The sequence below is a fragment of the Coenobita brevimanus genome, chromosome 38, assembly GCF_032717465.1.
Source record: "Coenobita brevimanus isolate Jiangsu-jjx chromosome 38, ASM3271746v2, whole genome shotgun sequence".
In the NCBI taxonomy this organism is placed as follows: domain Eukaryota; kingdom Metazoa; phylum Arthropoda; class Malacostraca; order Decapoda; family Coenobitidae; genus Coenobita; species Coenobita brevimanus.
In genome coordinates this window covers 50,811,194-50,836,193 of record NC_136991.1, presented here as the reverse complement: position 1 = coordinate 50,836,193, position 25,000 = coordinate 50,811,194, and the positions used below count along the sequence as shown (strand labels likewise).

The 25,000-nt window shown below is 43.3% G+C and overlaps 1 protein-coding gene across 1 annotated transcript in view; it reads right to left on the bottom strand.

Moving 5' to 3' along the window:
• The window catches only part of LOC145396534 (corticotropin-releasing factor-binding protein), a 140,658-nt gene that overhangs the window by 39,915 nt on the left and 75,743 nt on the right, over nucleotides 1-25,000 (bottom strand). The window contains exons 3-4 of the mRNA XM_080269915.1: nucleotides 10,371-10,528; nucleotides 3,638-3,839 (exon numbers count right to left, since the gene is read on the bottom strand). Coding sequence (XP_080126041.1) covers nucleotides 3,638-3,839; nucleotides 10,371-10,528 — 360 coding nt within the window. The remainder of the gene's footprint in view (nucleotides 1-3,637; nucleotides 3,840-10,370; nucleotides 10,529-25,000) is intronic.

Sequence of the window (25,000 nt, the reverse complement as noted above, 5' to 3'; positions counted from 1 at the left end):
GACAGACAAACAACAATAATACGACGCAAAATACCTCATCACAGGGAGGGGTTTACACACACAAATTCACGTAACATGTGCAAGAGCTCCGAGGGTTGTGTGTGTGTGTGTGTGTGTGTGTGTGTGTGTGTGTGTGTGTGTGTGTAGAATAAACCCAACTCCTTCACCATCTTGTCGTGGTATTAGAGTGGTATAAGTGACACAGAAGAGGACGGCAAGGTGTACTATGCAAAATAAATCGCCTAGGAAGAGGTGTTGGGAAGCTTCTTTCGTACGTTATTTATCGTTAGTTTGGTGATATTAGAATGATTTAGGTATTACAGAAGAGGTCGGCGAGGGGCAGTAAGCAAAATAAATCGCCTAGGAAATGGTGTTAGGGAGCTTCCTTGACCGACCTGCGTAAGCCTGCGTCTGTTATTAATTGATAAACACGGGAATAAACATTGACCTAACATCACCTCGTGTTGACATGCCGGCAGCCGTGACCTGTGCCGGTAATTGGAATGGAAGGAACACATGACCTCAGCGCCTGGGTACAGCGTGAGGGAGAGTACATTATACACCACTAAATTACTAAGTTATAATGAAACAAAATCGTTCACGGGCCGAATGCTAATCGCCCGCCAAAGTATGTTGTTGGATAAGTTAACTACAAACCAGATTTTAAGGAAATTCCCAAAACTCTACGAAATCCAGTCACCACGTTTCACCAAAAAGTCAATCCATATTATATATATATATATATATATATATATAAATGGCGGCTGGCGTTCGGTCTTCTTTGATCAGGTCCTCACCAAAAGTATTAGGCTTCTTCACATCCACATAGTTGCTATTTCGTGAAAGTTTGGTGAATATTCGTCCACAACTTTTCGAGATATTTTGGCAACACACACACACACACACACACACACACACACACACACACACACACACACACACACACACACACACACACACACACACACACACACACACCTGCATGGAAGCGTGTACATATTGACCTCAATAATGGGTTATGGTCTTTTTTTTTCCGCATCCTCCTCCTGCTCCTCCTCCTCCGTCTCACCTCGCCACTCCTCCTGGACCCTACCTTCCTTCCAGCCTTTAATTACTTGATGAAACGTACGCACAAACACAACCTGACTCTCTCTATCTTACTTTCTCTCTCTGTCTCCGTCTGTCTATCTGTCTATCTGTCTATTTATCTGTCTATATCGCCATTATTATTGTCATCATCCATTTTCCTACTTTCTTCTAATATGTACGTTTTGGCTCCCCACCTCTCTCTCTCTCTCTCTCTCTCACACACACACACACACACACACACACACACACACACACACACACACACACACACACGCACATCGATTGCAAATAAACAAATGCGCACACGATGCAGAAGTAATTTATTGATGACCCTCAACAGACCCCCACGTGATGAGAGAGAGAGAGAGAGAGAGAGAGAGAGAGAGAGAGAGACTCGATCAACATCCTGATAGATTTTTAAAAGAAGTTAAGTGAATATTATTGAATTATTTCCTGCAATTTTTTTTTATATACTTTCACAGTTGCTCATATGGGTAAATTAAAAGTCCGCTGAATGAAAGCAAACTCTCCTAGTCAGTCTCTCTCTCTCTCTCTCTCTCTCTCTCTCTCTCTTAATGGCATTCCAGTGAGTATATATGGTCTTTTAATTTTTCTTCGCCAGTGCTAACATAACGAACGATGCAATTAGAGCCACTGGTCCTGCTGATAGAGAGAGAGAGAGGGGGGGGGGATATACGGAATAGGTAGATAGACATGGTTAGATTGATGGCTAGAGAGAGAGAGATGTATGGTATAGGTAGATAGACAGATAGATTGATGGAGAGAGAGACAGACAGACAGAGAGGCTTGAATAGATAGATATATAGGTAGGTAGACATGGACAGATAGATAGATAGATTGAGAGAGATGGATAGATAGATATGTAGGTAGATAGACATGGATAGATAGATAGATGGACAGATAGATAGATAAATAGAGAGAGAGAGCTGTTTTTATTTTCTCACACCTGGACACAGAAACATAAGGTATACACATCAATAAGAATGACAGATCAGGTGTTGGCATTCTTTAATTGAAAAATAAATACGTAATTGAATAAATGAGATAAAGATTAATGAATGTGTGTGTGTGTGTGTGTTTGTGTGTGTGCGCTTAAGGATAATTGGGATATGATAATGAGGCAAATGATAATGGTGATGATGGTGATGACAAGGTTGTGGTGATGATGATGGTAATGACAGTAGTATTGATAGTGTCGGTGAAACTGATTACATAATGATGAAGCAAATGTGATGATGATGACTGATGATTATGATAATGGTGATGGTGATGTTAATAATCATGATGTTAATAATAGTAATGGTGATAATAATAATAATAATAATAATAATAATAATAGTTGTAATCGTGCGGTGAAGACGAAAATATATTATACCGTGAGGAAAATTGCATCTCGAGAGAAAGATTAATTTGCATGTTATTAGATTCTCTCTCTCTCTCTCTCTCTCTCTCTCTCTCTCTCTCTCTCTCTCTCTCTCTCTCAGGTTTGGTATAATTTTTCGCCATCCTTAGGGTGGGAAAAGAGTTCTGGATGATGATGATAATGATGATGATGGATTTATTTACTTAGGACTCAAGGCTCATTGGTCCGCCTTGATTCCTAGCAGCCCTCTCATGTCACCACTTGGGCGCTGATACCCACAGTCTAGTTTATAAAATGCTAGGGATATAATATTTAAATTTGATGTTTTGGCATTATTTTGTTACCTTGCGTTGCCCCCGATTTTCGTCCATTTCCAGGTAATTTCACGTAGCTCAAGCAGAATCAGACAATGCTACAGCTCTACATCCTTTCCATAGCACTTCTTCGTGACTAGCGCCATAGTCTAGTGTTAATCTGTTCCTAAAACTCAGCAGTCAAGATGGAGAGGTGACAGTTTTAGGCCAGGTTAGAGTAAAAAGAGTATAGTGTTTTTTTTTTATGGTTATCGGGTCGCAGTGAATTCGGTGACTCAGACATGAAATACTTGGACACGGCTCTGGGTCTGTGTTTTATGTTTATGGTGTTTATGTTTTTCTTATGGATTTATTTCATATTTTAGTGCCTCTGCCCACAGGTACGGATGCAGCTGAGTTTCGAGGTCTCAGAGTTTGAGTGTGGCCAAGTTTTGAGCTGTTTCTTTTGTTGCCCATAAGTTTCTCTGAGGTCTGCTGTGTTTTAGTTCAGGGCCTGTGTTTTAGTGCCCGTGAGTCTCTGTGCGTGGAAGAATTCTGTGTATTCGGGTTTCGGGAAGTTTCGGTGCGTGTAAGTTTCGAAGCATTTATACCCGTGTTTCAATGCGCCTCGTAAGTTTGCATACATTTTCCATTTCTCTGGGGGTGTAATGAGTCTTAAGTTTCAGTGTCTGTGTTTTAGTGCCTCTGTGCATTGAAGTTTCAGTGCATTCAGGTTTCGATATGTGTTAGTTTCGAAGCATTTATTCATGTGTTTCGATGCATCATGAGTTTTTCTTTCATTCTTATTATATTTTACTCACAAACACCAATCCCTCAACTCCCAAGTCCCAGTGCTTCTGTTTGTACTCACGTGCGGGGTTCTTGGCGTATCTGACGGTGATCCTGAAGCCGTCACCACGCGAAGGCACCCTGTACTGGATGACGGCCGCATTCCCGGAGCTTCGGAACACCTTCTTCTTCAAGCGCCCGCAGAACTCGTGGACGCGGCCTTCCAGAGGGGCGTCGACCTCGCTGGGGAACAACTCGCCGCCCAACTCCCACCCGTCCACGAACTGTAGATAGATAGATAGATAGATACATGGATGGATAGATAGATAGATAATAAGAGCACATGGATAAGTAGATATATTGATGGATTGGTGGATAGGTGGAGAGACAGGCAGGTAGAATCAGCCTGTCTGGGAAGCAACTTGCCCCCCACTCCCACCCGTCCACGAAATGCAGGTAGATAGATGGATAGATAGATAGCTGGACGGCTTGATAGATAGATAATAAGGGCACATAGATAAATAAGTGCATAGAGGGATGGATGGATAGATAGACATAGATAGGTGGATAGTACTTCCATCCACTCTTTCCTATTTCTAACCAAGAGATAGAAATAGGCTGTAGATAGACAAGTAGATAGGTAGATAGATGAACAGATAGATAGATGAACAGATAGATGGATAGATAGACAACCCAACATAGATAGATAAATAGATGCAGAGACACATAAAAATAGAGAAAGAGTGAAAGAACTGAAATGGAGTTGAGGAAAGACTGACAGAATTTAAAACAATTCTTTGGTTTTTCTCGAATCCAACACCACACAGAGGATGTTAGATAGATAGATAGGATAGATAGAAAGATAGATGGATAGATAGACAGATAGGTAGATGGAGAAGATACATAGATTGATAGATAGATATACAGATACGTAGATAGATAGGCAGATAGATAGATAAAACAGACAAGGGAAGGGAGCGTATAGGAAGCGCTAGAATGAAATACTGGGCGATCATTCACTATGCTTTGTCGCTCTGTGTCAAACCCATCAGAGAGAGAGAGAGGGAGAGAGAGAGAAGAGAGAGAGAGAGAGAGAGAGTCTTTACTTCGTTCCCTTGCTGTGAATGAGAGGGAAGGAGGTAAGAGAAAGAAGAATGGAAGTGAGAGAGAGAGAGAGAGAGAGCAACAGGTGTGTCCAGGAGAGAGAGGCTTCACTTTAAACAGTGACTGACGCTTCTTCTCGGGAGTGGTTGATGTGAGAAAGGTTAGAAGTAAGTATTAATTCTATGAGTCTGAACACACACACACACACACACACACACACACACACACACACACACACACACACACACACACACACACAAGTAAGGAAAGACACATGTAGGAGAAGTCTTTGAGAGAGATGAAAGGGAAGAGAGGAAGAAAAAAGAGAGGAGGTAACTTAGAGAGAGAGAGAGAGAGAGAGAGGAGAGAGACAAAGAGAAAGTAAAAAAACAAAAAAACAAGAGGAGACGTTCTTCGTCGAAGCAATTTACCTCGCTAGCTTTCATCTGTCTTCGAAATGGAGAGAGAGAGAGAGAGAGACGCGGGTGAGGGGAGAGAGAAGAAAAAGAGAGAAAGACGCACAAAGGAGAGGGAAAGGAAAATGGAGTTTCAGAGAGAGAGAGGGGGGGGGGTTGGGAAGGAATGGAAGGAGGAGGAGAGAGAAGAAGGAACAGAAAAGAGAGAGGGAAGGGAGGAAGAAAAGATGAGGAGGAAGAGGAAGAAGCATGTTTCCCCTGGGAATATGTGTGTGTGTGTGTGTGTGTGTGTGTGTGTGTGTGTGTGTGTGAGAGAGAGGGAGAGAGAGTGTGTGTGTCTGTGTGTCTGTTTTTCTCAGTGATATTACAGGCCAGTAATTTTAACAATCTGAAAGGCATCAAAAGAAACAACACGTAATCGCTTCGGCTCTAATTGGCCCATGTACCACTCAGCACAATTATTAAATCAGAATTCTAACATGCCCGCCAATCAGTCCTTCAGCCAATCAGTAAACCAGCCTGCCTTTCTTCATATGCATTCTGATAGGTTTACGCTCTTACTCTCTCTCCTGTCTAACTCTTCCCATCTCTCCTGTTTAATTTCTCTCTGGTTGCACGTATCTTTCAGTAATCTTTCTTTCCAGTCTCGTTTCTCTTCCATTTCTCCGTCTTTCCAGTGTCATCTCTCTTCCAGTCCTTCTTTCCAGTCTCATCTATTCCAGTCTCATCTCTTCCAGTCCTTCTTTCCAGTCTCACGTCTCCCAGTCCTCTTTCTTTCTAGTAGTTCCAGTCCTTCATTCCAGTCTTATCTCTCATAGTCCACATTCAAGTCAGTCTCGATTCCAGAACATGCTATCCAGTCCACTCTTCCAGTCCATCTCTGTTTATCTTTCTATCAGTCAATCTATCTCTATCTATCTCCTTTGTTTCCAGCACAGCCCCCCACCACCACCTTCCAGCCAACTCCCACCCCTTTCCATTCCTTCCAGTCCACCTTTCCAGTTCCCCTCTCTATCTGTCTATCTAATTTGTTTCCAGTACCATCCCCACCACCATCTTCCAGCCAACTCCTACCAATTTCAAATCCTTCCAGTTCATTTTTCCAGTCCCTCGTCTCTATCTATCTAAATCTATCTATCTCCTTTGTTCCAGCACACCTTCCAGCCAGCCCCTACCAATTTCAAATCCTTCCAGTTCATCTTTCCAGTCTCCCGTCTCTATCCTTTGTTCCAGCCAACCCCTACCACTTTTTAATACTTCCAGTCCACCTTTCCAGTCCCCCGTCTCTATCTATCTATTTCCATCTATTTCCTTTGTTTCCAGCACTACCTTCCAGCCAGCCCCTCCCTCTTTCCAGGCCCGGGGCAATGCAGGTCTCGTGTTACCAGTTAGCTTCCCTCTTGCACCCCGATACTTCTCTCTCTCTTGTACTCATTTGCTCCCTCTCTCTCTCTCTCACACACACACACACACACACACACACACACACACACACACACACGCAACTTTGCCCTCCTGTCAGTCTCTCCTCCCGGCCTTCCTGCTCATTTGTATTGCATTTTTCTCACTTTCACTCGCTCACTAACTCGCTTTAATTTTTCGTCGCCCCTTCTCTCTCTCACTCTCTTCTTTTCCTTCTCCGGTTCTCTGCCTAATTTCTCTCGTCTGTCTGTCTGTCTGTCTCTCTCTCTCTCTCTCTCTCTCTCTCTCTCTCTCTCCCAGGATCCATTTTTCAATTCCTCCCATCAAAACTTCAGTACCATCACTTTGACAGTAGGAAGCAAAAGTTTTCTCCCCATCCTTCCCTTCCCTTTTTTCTCTCCCTTCCTTCCCTCTTTCCCCTCCCTCCTTCCCTCTTTCCCTTCCTTCCTTCCCTCTTTCTCTCCCTTCCTTCCTTCTTTCCCTTCCTTCCTTCCCTCTTTCCCTCCCTTCCTTCCCTCTTTCCCTTCCTTCCTTCCCTCTTCCCCTCCCTTCCTTCCCTCTTTCCCTTCCTTCCTTCCCTCTTTCCCTCCCTTCCTTCCCTCTTTCCCTTCCTTCCCTCTTTCCCTTCCTTCCCTCTTTCCCTTCCTTCCCTCTTTCCCTTCCTTCCTTCCTTCTTTCCCTTCCTTCCTTCCCTCTTTCCCTTCCTTCCTTCCTTCTTTCCCTTCCTTCCCTCTTTCCCTTCCTTCCCTCTTTCCCTTCCTTCCCTCTTTCCCTTCCTTCCTTCCCTCTTTCCCTTCCTTCCTTCCCTCTTTCCCTCCCTTCCTTCCCTCTTTCCCTCCCTTCCCTCTTTCCCTCCCTTCCTTCCCTCTTTCCCTCCCTTCCCTCTTTCCCTTCCTTCCCTCTTTCCCTTCCTTCCTTCCCTCTTTCCCTTCCTTCCCTCTTTCCCTTCCTTCCTTCCCTCTTTCCCTCCCTTCCTTCCCTCTTTCCCTTCCTTCCCTCTTTCCCTTCCTTCCTTCCCTCTTTCCCTTCCTTCCTTCCCTCTTTCCCTTCCTTCCTTCCCTCTTTCCCTTCCTTCCTTCCCTCTTTCCCTCCCTTCCTTCCCTCTTTCCCTTCCTTCCCTCTTTCCCTCCCTTCCCTCTTTCCCTCCCTTCCTTCCCTCTTTCCCTCCCTTCCCTCTTTCCCTCCCTTCCCTCTTTCCCTTCCTTCCCTCTTTCCCTCCCTTCCCTCTTTCCCTCCCTTCCCTCTTTCCCTCCCTTCCTTCCCTCTTTCCCTCCCTTCCCTCTTTCCCTCCCTTCCTTCCCTCTTTCCCTTCCTTCCCTCTTTCCCTTTCTTCCCTGTTTCCCTTCCTTCCCTCTTTCCCTTCCTTCCTTCCCTCTTTCCCTTCCTTCCCTGTTTCCCTTCCTTCCCTGTTTCCCTTCCTTCCCTCTTTCCCTTCCTTCCCTCTTTCCCTTCCTTCCCTCTTTCCCTTCCTTCCCTCTTTCCCTTCCTTCCCTCTTTCCCTTCCTTCCTTCCCTCTTTCCCTTCCTTGCTTCCCTCTTTCCCTTCCTTGCTTCCCTCTTTCCCTTCCTTCCCTCTTTCCCTTCCTTCCCTCTTTCTCCCTTCCTTCCCTCTTTCCCTCCCTTCCCTCTTTCCCTCCCTTCCTTCCCTCTTTCCCTCCCTTCCTTCCCTCTTTCCCTCCCTTCCCTCTTTCCCTTCCTTCCCTCTTTCCCTCCCTTCCTTCCCTCTTTCCCTTCCTTCCCCCTTTCTCCCTTCCTTCCCTCTTTCCCTTCCTTCCCCCTTTCCCTTCCTTCCCTCTTTCCCTTCCTTCCCTCTTTCCCTTCCTTCCCTCTTTCTCCCTTCCTTCCCTCTTTCTCCCTTCCTTCCCCCTTTCCCTTCCTTCCCTCTTTCTCCCTTCCTTCCCTCTTTCTCCCTTCCTTCCCTCTTTCTCCCTTCCTTCCCTCTTTCTCCCTTCCTTCCCTCTAACTCCCTTCCTTCCCTCTTTCCCTCCCTTCCTTCCCTCTTTCCCTTCCTTCCCTCTTTCTCCCTTCCTTCCCTCTTTCTCCCTTCCTTCCCTCTTTCTCCCTTCCTTCCCTCTTTCCCTTCCTTCCCTCTTTCTCCCTTCCTTCCCTCTTTCCCTTCCTTCCCTCTTTCCCTTCCTTCCCTCTTTCTCCCTTCCTTCCCTCTTTCCCTTCCTTCCCTCTTTCCCTTCCTTCCCTCTTTCCCTCCCTTCCCTCTTTCCCTTCCTTCCCTCTTTCCCTTCCTTCCCTCTTTCCTTTCCTTCCCTCTTTCCCTTCCTTCCCTCTTTCCCTTCCTTCCCTCTTTCCCTCCCTTCCCTCTTTCCCTTCCTTCCCTCTTTCTCCCTTCCTTCCCTCTTTCCCTTCCTTCCCTCTTTCCCTTCCTTCCCTCTTTCTCCCTTCCTTCCCTCTTTCCCTTCCTTCCCTCTTTCCCTTCCTTCCCTCTTTCTCCCTTCCTTCCCTCTTTCCCTTCCTTCCCTCTTTCCCTTCCTTCCCTCTTTCCCTTCCTTCCCTCTTTCCCTTCCTTCCCTCTTTCCCTCCCTTCCCTCTTTCCCTTCCTTCCCTCTTTCCCTTCCTTCCCTCTTTCCTTTCCTTCCCTCTTTCCCTTCCTTCCCTCTTTCCCTTCCTTCCCTCTTTCTCTCTTTTCTTTCTCCCTTTCACACATCTTGCCTCTCCTGTACTTGTTTCCTATTTATCATTATTTTTTTTATTTATTTTTTATTTTTGCGTTCAGATTTTCTCACTCTTGTTCTTAAATCTCTCTCTCTCTCTCTCTCTCTCTCTCTCTCTCTCTCTCTCTCTCTCTCTCTCTCTCTCTCTCTGTCTCACACACACACACACATCATCACCATCATTGTCACGACCATTCTTCTTCTCCTCCTCCCCCTTACCATCATCACCATCCTCCTCCTCCTCATCACCATCATCATCATCATCATCACCATCATCATCACCATCATCACCACCACCACCACCATCATCATCATCATCATCTTCATCATCACTTTTCTCCACGTAATGCTTCTCTTACAAAAACTAAACGTACCAAAATGACACTGTAATTCGATATAAATCCTTCATCACTTAGGCAAATGAGTCTATCAGCTTCGTAGTCGGTGTTGGGGCAGCCATCATCACTATCATCACCATCATCATCATTAGCACTACTACCACCACCACCATCCTTCTCCTAATCATCATCACCATCATCATCATCATCACCATCATCATCATCACCATCGTCATCATCTTCACCGTCATCATCATTAGCAGCATCACCACCACGACAACCATCACCATCCTCCTCCTCCTCCTCATCATCATCATCACCATCATCATCACCATCATCATCATCATCATCATCATCATCATCACCATCATCATCATCATCATCACCATCATCATCATCATCATCACCATCATCATCATCATCATCATCATCATTATTTTTTCCTAACCTTTTTCCCACGTAATGATGAGGAGAAGTAGCAGTAGAGAGAGAGAGAGAGAGAGAGAGAGATCCAAACTGTGTAGAGACTGAAAGGGAGATCGGAGATGAGGTGGAGGGATGTAGTGGAGAGGTTTATGCAAGAGGGAGGTGTAAGTTGGGGGGAGGACAGCGAAATGACAGGGCGACATGGAGGCGATTTGTTTGTGGCCACCCCTTACGAAATTAAGGCGTCTGGCAATAAATAGATAGATAGGTAGGTAGATAGATTAATAGGGACAGGGCGATTTGTTTGTGGCCACCCCTAACGGGATTAAGTCGTCTGGCTACATATTGATAGATAGACAGATTAGATAGATAGATAGATACATGGATGGACAGATAAATAGACAGGTAGATAGATAGATTAGATAGATATTCCTTTCTACTTACGCTGACCAGGCCATCGCTGTCGCAATCCACGTTGAGATAATCGAAGGACACCTGGACGAGTTGATCAGGTTGGCTCAACAGGTACACGCCACACACCTCACCGCCACCGCGACTCTTGTAATAGTACGTGCCTTCCTCCAGCCCCACCGTCATGCACTCTGGCGAATAGAGCGGGTGAGAGAGCTTAGACAGGTGATATAGAGCTTCGGGGAGTAATTACGTGCATACAGGTACACGCCACACACCTGTCCCCTCATCCCAGCTCATACACCCCACCGTAGAGCAGCCTGAAGCGGACCTAGAGCTGGTTTTACACTTAGAGGTGATGTAAAGCTTTGAGAGGGAGCCACCACTGTCACCACCAACGAATAATTAACTCTTTATTGCCACCAAATATCCTCGTTCGTTATTTATACGTGTTGATAATGGTATAATCGACCTTAATTAAATACACTTATCATATTATTATTATTACTGCCTGTGATAAAGAGTGTAGATGTCTCGGGTTAATTAAATCTCTCTCTCTCTCTCTCTCTCTCTCTCTCTCTCTCTCTCTCTCTCCAGTGTTCCTCCCTCCTCTTCCTTTTCTTTGTCGTCATTTAGTGTCCCTCCTCCCTCCTCCCCTCCTTCCCCTCTCCTTCCCTTCCTTCCCCTCCCTCCCTCCCTCCTAATCCTTCCAATAGGGAGACAAATGAGAAGTATTATCCCATCTTTCCCCCTTGGGATTGAGAAATATCCAACCCAGCTCCCGAGGGAATGACAATAACAACAACAATAATAATGATAATAATAATAATAATAATAATAATAGTAGTAGTAGTAGTAGTTGTAGTAATAGAAATGATGATGGTTTGTGGTAGTAGGGGTAGTATTAGTAATAAAGATAATAATAATTATTGTTGTAGTTGCAGTAGTTGTCAGTAATAATAATAATAATAATAATAATAATAATAATGATAATAAAACTAATTGTAGTAGTAATAGTAAAACAAATAACAATACTACTACTACTACTACTACTACTACTACTAATAATAATAATAATAATAATAATAACAATAATAATCATAATCATCATCATCATCATCATTAATAATAATAATAATAATAATAATAATAAAATCAAGCCGAAACTGCCGAAACAAAAAGCCCGGTCGAACTCTCCAGGAAATAATAATAATAATAATAATAATAATAATGATAAAAGCATTGAACTTTCGAGAAATTAAACAGATAAAGGAACTCCAAAAGAAATAGAGAAAAATCCTGTGTGTGTGAGAGAGAGAGAGAGAGAGAGAGAGAGAGAGAGAGAGAGAGAGAGAATTAATCCGTCAGACAAATCCAAAAAATCCCAGAGTAAGAAAATATATATTCTAAAGGTAGACGATTGTGTGGTGGGTGGAGGGGGTGTGGAGGAAAGGGGGGTCTTGGGGTGGAGGGGGTTGAGAGGGGGGAGGGGTGGAGGAGGGTGAGAGGGGAGGGGGGTGGAGGTGGAGAGGGGTAGTGGAGGGAAAATAGTCAATTATTGAGGGAAATGGGCAATGATAGACTGGCCTTTTGCTCCACTGATTTCTCATTGGCTATTTTCTGCACACACCTACGCTCTCTCTCTCTCTCTCTCTCTCTCTCTCTCTCTCTCTCTCTCTCTCTCTCTCTCTTTAGGGACACCATTAGGACTTTATAAATGCGTCGTTACATTTTTACACTGGAATGAAAAGTAAGACAGTGAATGGCGTGGAGTGAATGACCTGGACAGGGAATGAAGGAAGGTGTGGGTGAAGGAATGAAGGAAGGAGTGAATGAGGGAAGGAAGGAAGGAGTGAATGAAGGAGTGAATGAGGGAAGGAAGGAAGGAGTGAATGAGGGAAGGAAGGAAGGAGTGAATGAAGGAAGGAAGGAAGGAGTGAATGAGGGAATGAAGGAAGGAGTGGCTGTGGGAAGGAAGGAAGGAGTGAATGAGGGAAGGAAGGAAGGAGTGGATGTGGGAAGGAAGGAGGGAGTGAATGAGGGAAAGGAAGGAGGGAGTGAATGAGGGAAGGAAGGAGTGAATGAGGGAAGGAAGGAAGGAAGGAGTGAATGAGGGAAGGAAGGAAGGAGTGAATGAGGGAAGGAAGGAAGGAGTGAATGAGGGAAGGAAGGAAGGAGTGAATGAGGGAAGGAAGGAAGGAGTGAATGAGGGAAGGAAGGATAGATTGCATGAGGGGTGGAGTGTATGAACTAGAAAGCGTATGAAGGAATGAAGGATGGAATGAATGAAAGGGGGAGTGAATGAACTAGGAAGGGAATGAAGGAAGGAGTGGATGTGGGAATGAAGAAAGAAATGAATGAAGGATGGAAAAGAGTAGTGAATGAAGGGTGGAATGAAACAATGAATGAAGAAAGGTGTGTATGAGTGAAGGAAGGGGTGAATGAAGGCTAGAATGAAGGAGTGAATGTAAGAATGAAAGAAGGAAGGTGAAGGAAGCAGTGAAGGAAATCCACACCCAATAACTAACGAATAAAATGAATAAACTGATAAATAAAATGAAAATAAATAAAAGATAATTGAAAAAATAAAATGAATAAATAAATAAATATAATAAAAATAAAAATAAATTAAAGGTAACAATTATTATTATTATTATTATTATTATTATTATTATTACTTTTTAATGGCATGCTCTTCGGTTTTTTTTATTAACGTGAACCCTAAATGTTGTTATTATTCTGTTTTATATATTTATGTGATTCTCTCTCTCTCTCTCTCTCTCTCTCTCGTAAAGTTCCAGCAATTTTTTGTTTTAAATGTGCCTCCTTTGTTAAATAATTGAAAGAGAGAGAGAGAGAGAGAGAGAGAGAGAGAGAGAGAGGAGGGGCAACACATATGCAGACACATTTTATACATACATACATACTTTCATCCATCCACACACACACACACACACACACACACACACACACACACACACACACACACACACACACACACACACACAAACACGTCATCTTTTTTCCACTCCTTGTAATTGGAAACAGCGAAGTGTTTCAGAAAATACCAAAGAACTTTTTGATGTACTGTTGGCTGCAAAAATCATGGCTGCGTTTTTGCATCTCCCTGTAGGCGGTTTGGAAATCTATCTATCTCTCTGTGTGTCTGAATCTATCGGTCTGTCTGTCTGTCTGTTTATATTCTGCGTTTCAATAGCTGTCTATCTTTCTGTCTGCCCCTCTATGACTGTCTCTATTCCTTCATCCATCTTTCCATGCGTCTATCTATCTGTCTATCTATATGTCTCTTTCTGTGTCTATCTATAGCTGTCTTTATCTGTCTATCTGTCTGTCCATCTATCTATCCATCTGTCTGCATATATCTTTATCTGTCTGTCTGTCTATTTATCTATCTCTTTATATTTATCTATCTATCTTTCTCATACGTACACAAATAGACACACACACACACACAAACACACACACACACATACTACATACATAACATACATACATAAAACACACACACACACACACACACACACACACACACACACACACTACATACGTACATACATACATAACACATACATAAAACACACACACACACACACACACACACACACACGTCCATCCATCACCCTCCCTCGTCCCTAATATCGTCACAGATGGTCACCAAACTCGCCTTACCCCTCCAATATAGCTGAGAGAGAGAGGGAGAGAGAGAGAGAGAGAGGGAGAGAGAGAGAGGGAGGGAGGGAGGAGAGAGAGAGGGTGCATGTGTTTTTGTTTATGTGAGAGAGGGGAGTAAGTGTGTGTGTGTGTGTGTGTGTGTGTGAGAGAGAGAGAGAGAGAGAGAGAGAGAGAGAGTCATAAATAAGATAGAATTTACTGTCAAACTTGCTCTATAAAATGAGTCTAGAAAATCTCCCACCGCAAAAATCGCCAATAAATCGCCAAAGAAAAACTGTTCAGACACCACGAAAATTTGGTAAAGATGTAATAATGAAAAAAATCTCATAATATATTAAACTGTCTTGGAAGAAAAAATTATCACTGTAAGAAAACAGAGGAAATAGATAGATAAATGGATAGGTAGATAGATAGATAGAGGGATGGACAGATAGATAGATAGATAGATGGATAGATAGAAAATGGACATGAATATACTGATGTGTTTTAATGATATAAATAATAATAATAACAATAATAATAATAATAATAATAATAATAATTGCTAAAAAATAATGATAAGTAGGAAACTCGCTACATGTAAAAATAATATCCCAAAAATTCTCTGTTTCGAATTATGTATGTCAAGAAGAGGGTCACAAAATTAATGTATATTAGTGATCTATAAGGAAATGGTGGTGGTGGTAGTGATGATGATGATGATGGTGGTGATGGTAATTGTGATGGTGAGGATGACGACGACGATGATGATGATGGTACGACTGCAATGATGATGATGTTGCACACTCTTTATGCATGTCAGCGCCTCTGCAATACTGCAATCAAGACACCAACATGCATCACGCCCACACTGTAAATTTCCCGCTGATTTTAACATTTTTCACGCTGCATTACCACAAGTTACGTAAATTATGCAGAAAAGGTGAAGAATGGTGCGTGGCCCCCCCTCCTGCTCTCTCTCTCTCTCTCTCTCTCTCTCTCTCTCTCTCTCTCTCTCTCTCTCTCTCACACACACACACACACACACACACACACACACAGATAGCAGTGCATGTATGTTATTATCTTCCAGCCAGAGTATTATTAAAATTGCTCTGTTAAATGCCGCCTTAGTAATATCAACGAGGAATTATTAGTCTCCGTGTTATTAAAAGGAAGATTGGGGAAGGGAAACGTGTGTGTGTGTGTGTGTGTGTGTGTGAGAGAGAGAGAGAGAGAGAGAGAGAATGGAGGAATACAGAGAGAAAAATAGCCTAAAAAAACCCTACTCGTGTGTGTCCCTACTCAGCGAAGGAACATCGTCTGGCAATGGCAGAAGAGGTAAGAAAAGCGAGGCGATTACGACAACGAAGAAGAACAACAAAAACAATAATAAGAACAAGAAGAGGAGGAGAAAAGGAGGAGGAGGAGATGAAGAAGAAAGGAGAAGAAGACATTGAAGACAGAAGGAGGAGGAGGAGAAGACGAAGAAGAAAGGAAGGAAGGAGGAAGAGGAGAAGACGAAGAAAGGAAAGAAGAAGTAGGAGAAGAAAATGAAGAAAGGAAAGAAGAAGGAGGAGATGAAGAAGGAAGGAAGAGGAGGAGGAAAAGACAAAGAAGAGAGGAAAGGAGGAGGGGAGGGAGGAGGAAAGTAAGAGCTAAGAAGAAAAGAGAAGACAAGGCAAAAAAAGAAGACGCAAAGAAAACGGAGAGCCATCCCCTACGTAAATAAGCTTTCAAGGGGAAACTCAAATCATCTTTCCTAATTCTTCGCCTTTCTTTCTCTTCTTCCATTTTCCCCCAGGATGCACAGAACGACCATAAGAGGATTGCTTGGCTTGTAATGAGGGGACCTGTGTGTGTGTGTGTGTGTGTGTGTGTGTGTGTGTGTGTGTGTGTGTGTGTGTGTTTATGTATGTATGTGTATGTATGTGTGTGTGTGTGTGTGTGTGTGTGTGTGTGAAAATAGTTACGGAGGAAGAGGGGGAAATAGATAGATAGATAGATTGTGAGACGATTGTGAAGAATGAGTGAGGGATTTTGTTGATCTATTATTTTCACTCGATAGATAGATAGATGGGCAGATCATGATAGATTATGAGAAGCGGATGGAGGAGAACATGACTGATTCTCTCTCTCTCTCTCTCTCTCTCTCTCGATGTGGAAAGTGTTTATGGAAGGGGAGACTATTATAAATCTTTTTCTTTCATTTTCTTTTGTTTTTGAGCTGTTTTTTGGGTCCAGGGTCTTGTCTCTTTTTTCTTGCCTACCTCATCCCAGCTGCGAGTGGAAGAAGAGTTGGGATGATGATGATGATGATGATGATGATGATACGGAGAAGGGGGAGGGGGATGATGATGATGATGATGATACGGAGAAGGGGGAGGGGGATGATGATGATGATGATGATACGGAGAAGGGGGAGGGGGATGATGATGATGATGATGATGATGATACGGAGAAGGGGGATGATGATGATGATGATACGGAGAAGGGGGATGATGATGATGATGATGTGGATTTGAGTGTCTGGATTTCTTTCTCATTGTGTGTGTGTGTGTGTGTGTGTGTGTGTGTGTGTGTGTGTGTGTGTGTGTGTGTGAGAGAGAGAGAGAGAGGTTCGTGAGTAGAGGTGGATGAGGAAGCGGAAGAGGAGGAGGAAAGAGTGGAGGGGGAGAGGAGGGGGAGACGGAGAGGAGGAAAGGAGAGGGAGGGAGGGGGGAGGAGGTGTTTTAAAATGCAGGGTGACATTGGAGGGGTCAAGAAGGTCAGAGGTCATTGCTCTCTCTCTCTCTCTCTCTCTCTCTCTCTCTCTCTCTCTCTCTCACCAACACCAACTTCTCCCATCCATTGCACAAGTTCAGTCACATATAATTATCTTTTCCATTACATCCCATTTAATTAGGGTCATTAGGCCAGATAAACGCTCCCTTCCTGTCATTAACCCCTTCAGTACCACGACGCCTTGGTATAAAGTTATCTTGTTCTAGTGTTCTGTTCTCACTAACGAAAGGTGGTAGTGTTCAGGTGAGAGTTAATTGAGCCTGTGTTCAGAGAGAGAGAGATTATAGATAATGAATTGTGGTAGGTATGGTAGCATTATAGTGATGATGATGATGAAGGTTGTGGTAATGATGATGATGATGGTGGGTGTGATGGTAATGATGATGATAATAACAATAATAAAAAAAATAACAGAATCATTAACACAATATTTCTTTCCTCTCTCCAGGTAAGGGAAACAACAGAAGCATACAAAGACAATACACCCATTAAACCTGCAGCAAAGTGTAAGTGCAGTGTTCCAAGGTGTAGTGCTGAGTTAGGAAAGCTTCAGTTATAAGATGGTGGTGTGGGTGTGGTGAAGATGTTGATGGTGGGAGTGTATTTGTGATGAAATGGTGGTGATGATTTTCTTTTATTTCCTTATTATTTTTTATGGTTATTATTATTATTATTGTTATTATTATTATTATTATTATTATTATTATTATTATTATTTATAGAAAAATAGTAAAAAAAGTTTTTTCTTTTTATTTCTTTGCTTTCAATTCCCGTCTCTCTCTCTCTCTCTCTCTCTCTCTCTCTCTCTCTCTCTCTCTCTCTCTCTCTCTCTCTCATGGTATAATCTCCCCTTAACTTCTTTCCCCATATCTTACCTTCCTCTCACAACCACCTGTTCACGTCTCCCAAGTTCCTATTCTCCCCTTATTCCAATTCTTCCCAGCCCCTCCTCATCCTCCCTCTCTCCCCCTCTCCCCTCCCCTCCCTTGCCCTCCCCTCCACTCCCCTTCCCTCCCTTGCCCTCCCCTTCCCTCCCTTTCCCTCCCCTCCACTCCCTCTCACGATATTCTTAAAGGCTAAACCCCACTACCCAAGCCATAGAGGTAGTGAAATCTGGCAAGCTCTCACCGTAGACTTTCTCCAGTATCGGATTTTCGGTGCTGAGGCTGCATAAGTGTTATTATTATTATTATTATTATGCATTTCTCTCTCTCTCTCTCTCTCTCTCTCTCTCTCTCTCTCTCTTGTCTTCATTATTTTCTTCCTGTTCCTCATTTTCTCTCTCCATTTTTCTTTCCATCATATCCTGTTTTCCCTTCCTTTATTTTCTCTCTCTCTCTCTCTTCATTTTCCCAGTCACTCAGGCGGAAGTCTTGTCTCCCTTTTCTCTCCCTTTTTTTCCCCCTCTGCTCATCTCATTACCTCCTCCCTCCTTCCTCTCCCTCCATCATCTTCCTCCTCCTCCTCCTCCTCCTCCCCTAACACTTTCCATTATATTTTTTAAATTCATTTCTTATTCTTCGGCTTTTTTTTTCTGCATTCTTCATCTCTCTCTCTCTCTCTCTCTCTCTCTCTCTCTCTCTCTCTCTCTCTCTCTCTCTCTCTCTCTCTCTCAACTTCTCCCTTTGTTCTTCCTGTCTCTTGTTCTCCCTTCCTGCTTCCTTCTCCTTCCCTCCCTCCCTCCCTCCTTCCCTCCCTCCCTCCCTCCCTGCTCTCCATCACGACCCAAAGCCGATCAGTGGCTGAGCTGGCCTCGGCGGGATCAAACTGACGCTCACCAATATGACTTTTTTCTCTCTCTCTCTCTCTCTCTCTCTCTCTCTCTCTCTCTCTCTCTCTCTCTCTCACCCATGTCTTACTATTCCACAAACCTACCCCATATATACCTATCATACACACGCACATATGTATACCTCAGCCATGTATACCTTACGCACGCACATGTATATCTCAGTCATGTGTACTATAAAGCCATGTGTTTCTCAGTCATCGCTCTCTCTCTCTCTCTCTCTCTCTCTCTCTCTCTCTCTCTCTCTCTCTCTCTCTCTCTCGTTAAATATGGCTGAGAGAAAGAGAGAGAGAGAGAGAGGAGGGTGAATGCGAATAACAAGGGCAGTAATAATAATAATAATAATAATAATAATAATAATAATAATACGAAGAAGAAGAAAAAGGTGGTGGTGGTGGTGATGATGATGATGATGATGATAATGATGAAGTAAAAGAAGAAAACAAGGAACAATAATCCAAGAGAGAGAGAAGAGAAAGATAACCAAGGAGGGGGGGGCAAGGATTTGTTTAAGCAAGGAAGAGGGAAGCAATAAGCACAATGGGTATTTAAGGAGAAGGTCAGGGGTCAAGGTCACTGAGTAGGGGTCACACAGGAAGTAGGGATGAGGGGGGGGGTCTGTGGTGTTATTATTATTATTATTATTATTATTATTATTATTATTAATTTTTATTATTCTTATAATGCTGTCGTTATGTTTTATTGCTATTCTTTGCGTTTCTTTTCTTATTCTCTCTCTCTCTCTCTCTCTCTCTCTCTCTCTCTCTCTCTCTCTCTCTCTCTCTCACACACACACACACACACACACACACACACACACAGGCGATTATCTCAGAAGCCAAATGTGTTCAACCCATTTCAGTCCACTCCACTTCACCTCCCTGCCTCCCTCCCTCCCTCTCCCTTTTCCTCCCTCCCCCTTTTCCTCCCTCCCTCCTTCCTTCCTTCCTTCATTCATTCATTCATTGTCGCATTCCTCCCTTCCTTCATTCTCTTTGTTTTCCCTCCTTCTTTCTCTCAGTTCTTCCTTCCTGCCTGCCTTCCTTTCTCCCTTCCTTCATTCACTCGTTCATTCTCTTTTGCATTCCTTCTTTTCATTCTCCCTTCATTTCCTTCCTTCGATTGTCCATTCCTCTTCCTTCCTTCCTTCTTTCTGGCAGTTCTTCCTTCCTTCCTTCTTTGTCAAGTCTTCCTTCCTTCCTGCTTTCCTTCCTTTCATTTTCCCTTCTTTTCTTTCCTTCCTTCCTTCGCTTGTCCATTCCTCTTCCTTCCTTCCTTCCGTATGTCTTCCTTCCTTCCGTCCTTCTCTTACAATTTCTTCTCTCTTCCCTCCCCCCTTTTTTCGCTTCTACTTATTCCTTCATCCTCGTCTCCCTCCTTCCTCCTTCCTCGACTCCTCCTCTTTCCTGTTTCCTTGCTTATTAATATTGTTTTTTGTTACGCCACTTTATTTCTTTTCCTTCCTTCCTCCTTCCCTCCTTCTTCCTTCCCTTTTCCTTCCGTCCTTCTCTCCTTCTTCCTTCCTTCTTCCTTCCTTCCTTCCATCTTCCTTCTCTCCTTCTTCCTTCCTTCCATCTTCCTTCTTTCCTTCTTCCCTCCTTCCTTCCATCTTCCTTCTTTCCTCCTCCTTCCTTCCTTCTTCCCTCCTTCTTCCTTCCTTCTTCCCTTCCTTCATCCCTTCTTCCTTCCTTTTTCTCCTTCCTTCCTTCCTCCTCCTTCCTTCCATCTCCTCTCCTTTCTACCTTCCTTCTTCCCTCCTTCCGTCCTTCTTTCCATTTTATCTCCTTCCCTTTTTCCCTTCCTTCCTCCTCCTTCCATCCTTCCTTCTTCTCTCTTTCCCCATATCCATCCTCCTTCCTTTCATCCCTCCCTCCTTCCTTTACTGTCCTTCCTTCCTTATCATGTCACACTTTTACTCCATTCACGCCAACGTATCCCATTACCGCCTCCCCCCCCTCTCTCTCTCTCTCCCTCTCTCTTTCTCTCTCTCTCTCTCTCTCTCTCTCTCTCTCTCTCGCCAAGGTCACGAAAAATTCAGAGTAAGTATTATGCCACACGAAACAAGGCGTGTGTTTACCGAAGAGTTTCCCCACATTTTTTTTAATTTTGGTTTTCTCTCTCTCTTTTTTGGGCATACGTTACTGAGCTGTTTTTTTTTGTGTTTTTTTTCACGCTGGCTTTCATTTTCTTTTTGTATTTTCGATTTTGTCTGTCTGTCTGTGGCAAATTTTCTCATGTGGCTTATTAATATCAACGACAGCATGGTAATAACAGTAGTAATAATCGTAGCAAATAATAATAATAATAATAGTAGTAGTAGTAGTTATAATAATAATAATAATAATAATAGTAGTAGTAGTAGTAGTAATAATAATAATAGTAATAATAATAATCATAATTAATATAATATTAATAATAATAATTGTCAGCACCTCCACCACCACACCCCCATCCCTCCCCCTCCCTCCCGCCTTCATATATACCCTGATATAATTTTTCCTTCACCATTATCAGATTTCCAAGAGATTATTTTACATGTGGGAGACCAATTCTGTTTTTCCATGCAACTTTTCTTCCTCTTATATTACCGTGTTGAATTGCGCTGGCTTTGGGCGAGGAGATTGGTGTTTTATTGTTACTGTGTTTTATTATTATTATTATTATTATTATTATTATTATTATATGTAATGTTGTTATAATTATTTTTTTATTTGTATTTGATTGTTATTATTATTATTATTATTATTACTACTACTACTACTTCCGCCTTTTGTCTCCCTCTCCTGCTCTTTCCCCCCCCCCTCCTTTCCCTCCCTTTTCCTCCTCACCCCCTCATTCTCTCCCTCATCTCCCCTCCATCTTCTCCCCTCCCCCTCCCCCCCATCGTTATTGAGGCATGTAATTGGATTAGTGGATTAATAGGGTCTTTATCAGCCAAAAACCTTGTAAACTCGAGAAAGAGGGATTTTAGGTAACCCCTCTCCCCCCCTCTCTCTCTCTCTCTCTCTCTCTCTCATTCCTCCCCCTCCCCTCTCCCTCCTCCTCCCTCACTCCTTTCTCTCCTATCCTCCTCTCCCCTCATTCCTCAATTCCTTAATCTTCCCTCCTTTCTCCCCTCTCCTCCCCATTTCATTCCTCCTCCTTTCGTCTCAGTCCCTCACTCCTTTCTCCTCTCTCTCTCTCTCTCCCCTTCTCTCTTCTCCTCCCTACTCCATTCACTTTCTCTCACTTCCATCTCTCCCCCCTCCCTCTTCCCCTCGCTTCCTCCTTCCCCTCCCCTTCCCCTCAGTGCCTCTCCTTCGTCTCCCCTCACAATTTCTCCATCCCTCCCCTCCACTTTCTTTTCATTCCTTCCCTTCCCTTCCTTCCTGCATTCCTTTTAGTCTTACGTCCTCCTCCCCACTCTCTCTCTCTCTCTCTCTCTCTCTCTCTCTCTCTCTCACACACACACACACACACACACACACGACACTTAGCTATACCCATTTCACTTTAACTTGACCTAAAATTACCATCGTTCAATCTCATATGCCGACTTATAGCAATAGATTAACACTAGAATATGATGCTAGTCACGAAGAAGTGCCATGGAAAGGATGTAGAGCCGTAGTATTTTTGCCACTGAGCTACGTGAAATAAGCTGCAAAAGGACGAAAATCTAGGCCAAGTTAAGGTGAAAGGCGTGTGGTGTTGTGTTTAATAGGATTATTGTGTTAATTGGCTTAGTTATTAGGTAAAAGAGAAGGTTAATTGGCTTAGAGGAACTTTGCACAATATTTTGCTCTCTCTCTCTCTCTCTCTCTCTCTCTCTCTCTCCCCTTCCCTCCTTCTTTCCCTCTCTCCCTCTTTTTCTTTCTCCTTGGTAAGCTGTTTCTTCCTACTTCCTTTCCTCTCCTTTCCTTCTTTTCTGCATTCTCTTCTGTCTTTCAGTCCATCCATCCATCCATCCATCCATCCATCCATCAGTCCCTCCCTCCTTCCTTGCTTCCTTCCTTCCTTCATTCATTCATTCCTCTGTCTTTCTCATTTTTCCTTCTTTCCTTCTTGTCTTCATTCATTCATCATTTCTCCCATTCATTCATTAATTCTTTGTTCCTTCCTTTTTTCCCTCCTTCCTTCCTTCCTTCCTATTCTCCTTCTCCCGATTCCATCTTTCTTTCCGTCCTTCCTTCCCTCCCTCCCTCTTTCCTCCCCATACCTCCTCCTTTCTCTCCCCTCCCTCCCTCTTTCTTCCCCATCCCTCCTGCTTTCTTTCCCTTCCCCTCCCTCTCTCCTCCCCATCCCTCCCCCTTCTCTGCCCTCCCTCTTTCCTCCTTTCTCTCCCTTTCCTCCCTCTTTCCTCCCCATCCCTGCTTTCTCTCCCCTCCCCTCCCTCCTCCCCACCCCTGTCTGTGCCTGTAGTAGGTAATAAAAGGATTCGCACATCACTTACCTTCCTAATTAGTCAGAAAGGTGTAAGCGTACCTGGACTAGATTTTGCACACCTGTCTCTCTCTTTTTAGCTCTCTCTCTTCTCTCTTTCACTCTCTTTTTTCTTTCATTTTTTCTCACCCTGTCTTTTCAGCTCTCTCATTTTTCTCTCAATCTTTCATTTCAGCTCTCTCATTTTCTCTCATTCTCTCTTTCACTCTTTTTCCCCTTTCTCTCTTTTTTTTTGGTCTAATTTTCCTCTCACCTTCTCTTTCACTCTGTTTACCAATCCTCTTCTCTTTTTTCTCGCTTCTCTTCCTCTCTTTTTTCTTCTTCCTCTCCGCTTCTTCCTTTTATTCCTCTCTTTCCTCCCTCTCTCTCAATTCCCCCCCTTCCAATATTGTAGGGTACTCTCTGATTTCTTTCTTTCTTTCTTTCCTTCCATCCTTCGGTTTTCCTTCATACATTTCCTTCCTCCCATCCTTCCTTTCCTCTTTCCTCCCATTTCTCTCTCTCTCTCTCCTTCCATCCTACCTTTCTTTCTTCCTTCCCTCTTACCTTCCTACCTACTCTCCATCCTTCCTGCTTTTCCTTTTACTTTCCTACCTTTCCTCCCTCCTTCCCTCCCTCTCCTAAGCCTATCTGGTGTTATTATCACTTCTAATTACATCATTACATTAATCACCGTTTTAATTAGGTAAAAATCCGCGGAGTTTTTAACACAGATATTTTTTTTTTAACAAGATTCGCGTAATTGGCCTCGGCGAATAGGGAGCATGTGTGTGGAGGAAATTGGGGGTGAAGGGATGTGTGGAAATAGGAACAAAATAGGAGGGTAGTAGGTAAGAATAGGAAAAATAAGAATGAAAATGGAAATATAGGATATTGGTGATAAAAATAATGAATGAAAATAATAATAATAATGTTAAAGGAAATGGGATTAATAGGAAGGAAATTGTTTGGGTTAATAATGGCGATTTTTGTAAAGGGAAAAATGATGAAAGGTTTGGTGGATTATGATTTATTTTGTAGCCTGTGATGATGTTGTTGTGCTAATGAGAGAGAGAGAGAGAGAGAGAGAGAGAGAGATAATTATGAAAACATGGTATTTAATAGATTCCCCAGTTCCCCCCCCCTCTCTCTCTCTCTCTCTCTCTCTCTATCATTATCATCACAATATCAACATTTTAATAAAACCACCACCATCATTTTTGTACACACACACACACACACACACACACACACACACACACACACACACACACAGCTTCATCCGCATTCGCAAAACTTGGAAAGCATTATAATCTTTGGCGTTTTTTGCGAATATTAGATCTAATCCTGTCTTCGTTAGGGAGAGTCAACATTATTTTGTGTTAGATGTATTGATTTTGCACACCCACAGCCACACCTACACCCACAGCCACAGCCACAGCAACACCCAGCACCTACTCACACCCACCACCTACTCACACCCACACTCATCATATACCTACACCCACCGATATCCACACCCATAATCATCCTCACCTTCATGCTTATTAACATCCTCACACAGTCTTACAAATGCTTACGCCTACCTCCACACCCACACCCACACCCACACACATCCATATCCTTACCCACACCCTCACATATCCATATCCACACACACCCACACGTCCATATCCACACACACACACACACACACAAACACATTTCTCTCTCTCTCTCTCTCATTACAGGCAGCAGGGAAAGAGTTGAATTAATAGTGATTTACACTTTCGTCGCGTCACGCACAATTCTGCTCTGTTTGTGTTTTTTCGTCCCTGTGTTTGTTTTGCGTTTTTTATCGCGTGTGTTTGCGTGTTTATTTCTGGTGAGTGGACGTGTAGGTATGAGGGAGGGGAGGGGAGGGATGGAGGGGGAGAGGAGAGAGGGGAGGGAAGTGTGAGGAAGGAAAGAGATTTGTGTGTGTTTCCATTTGTGTGTAGGGAAAGTTGTATGTGTGTGAGTGTGTGTGTGTGTGTGT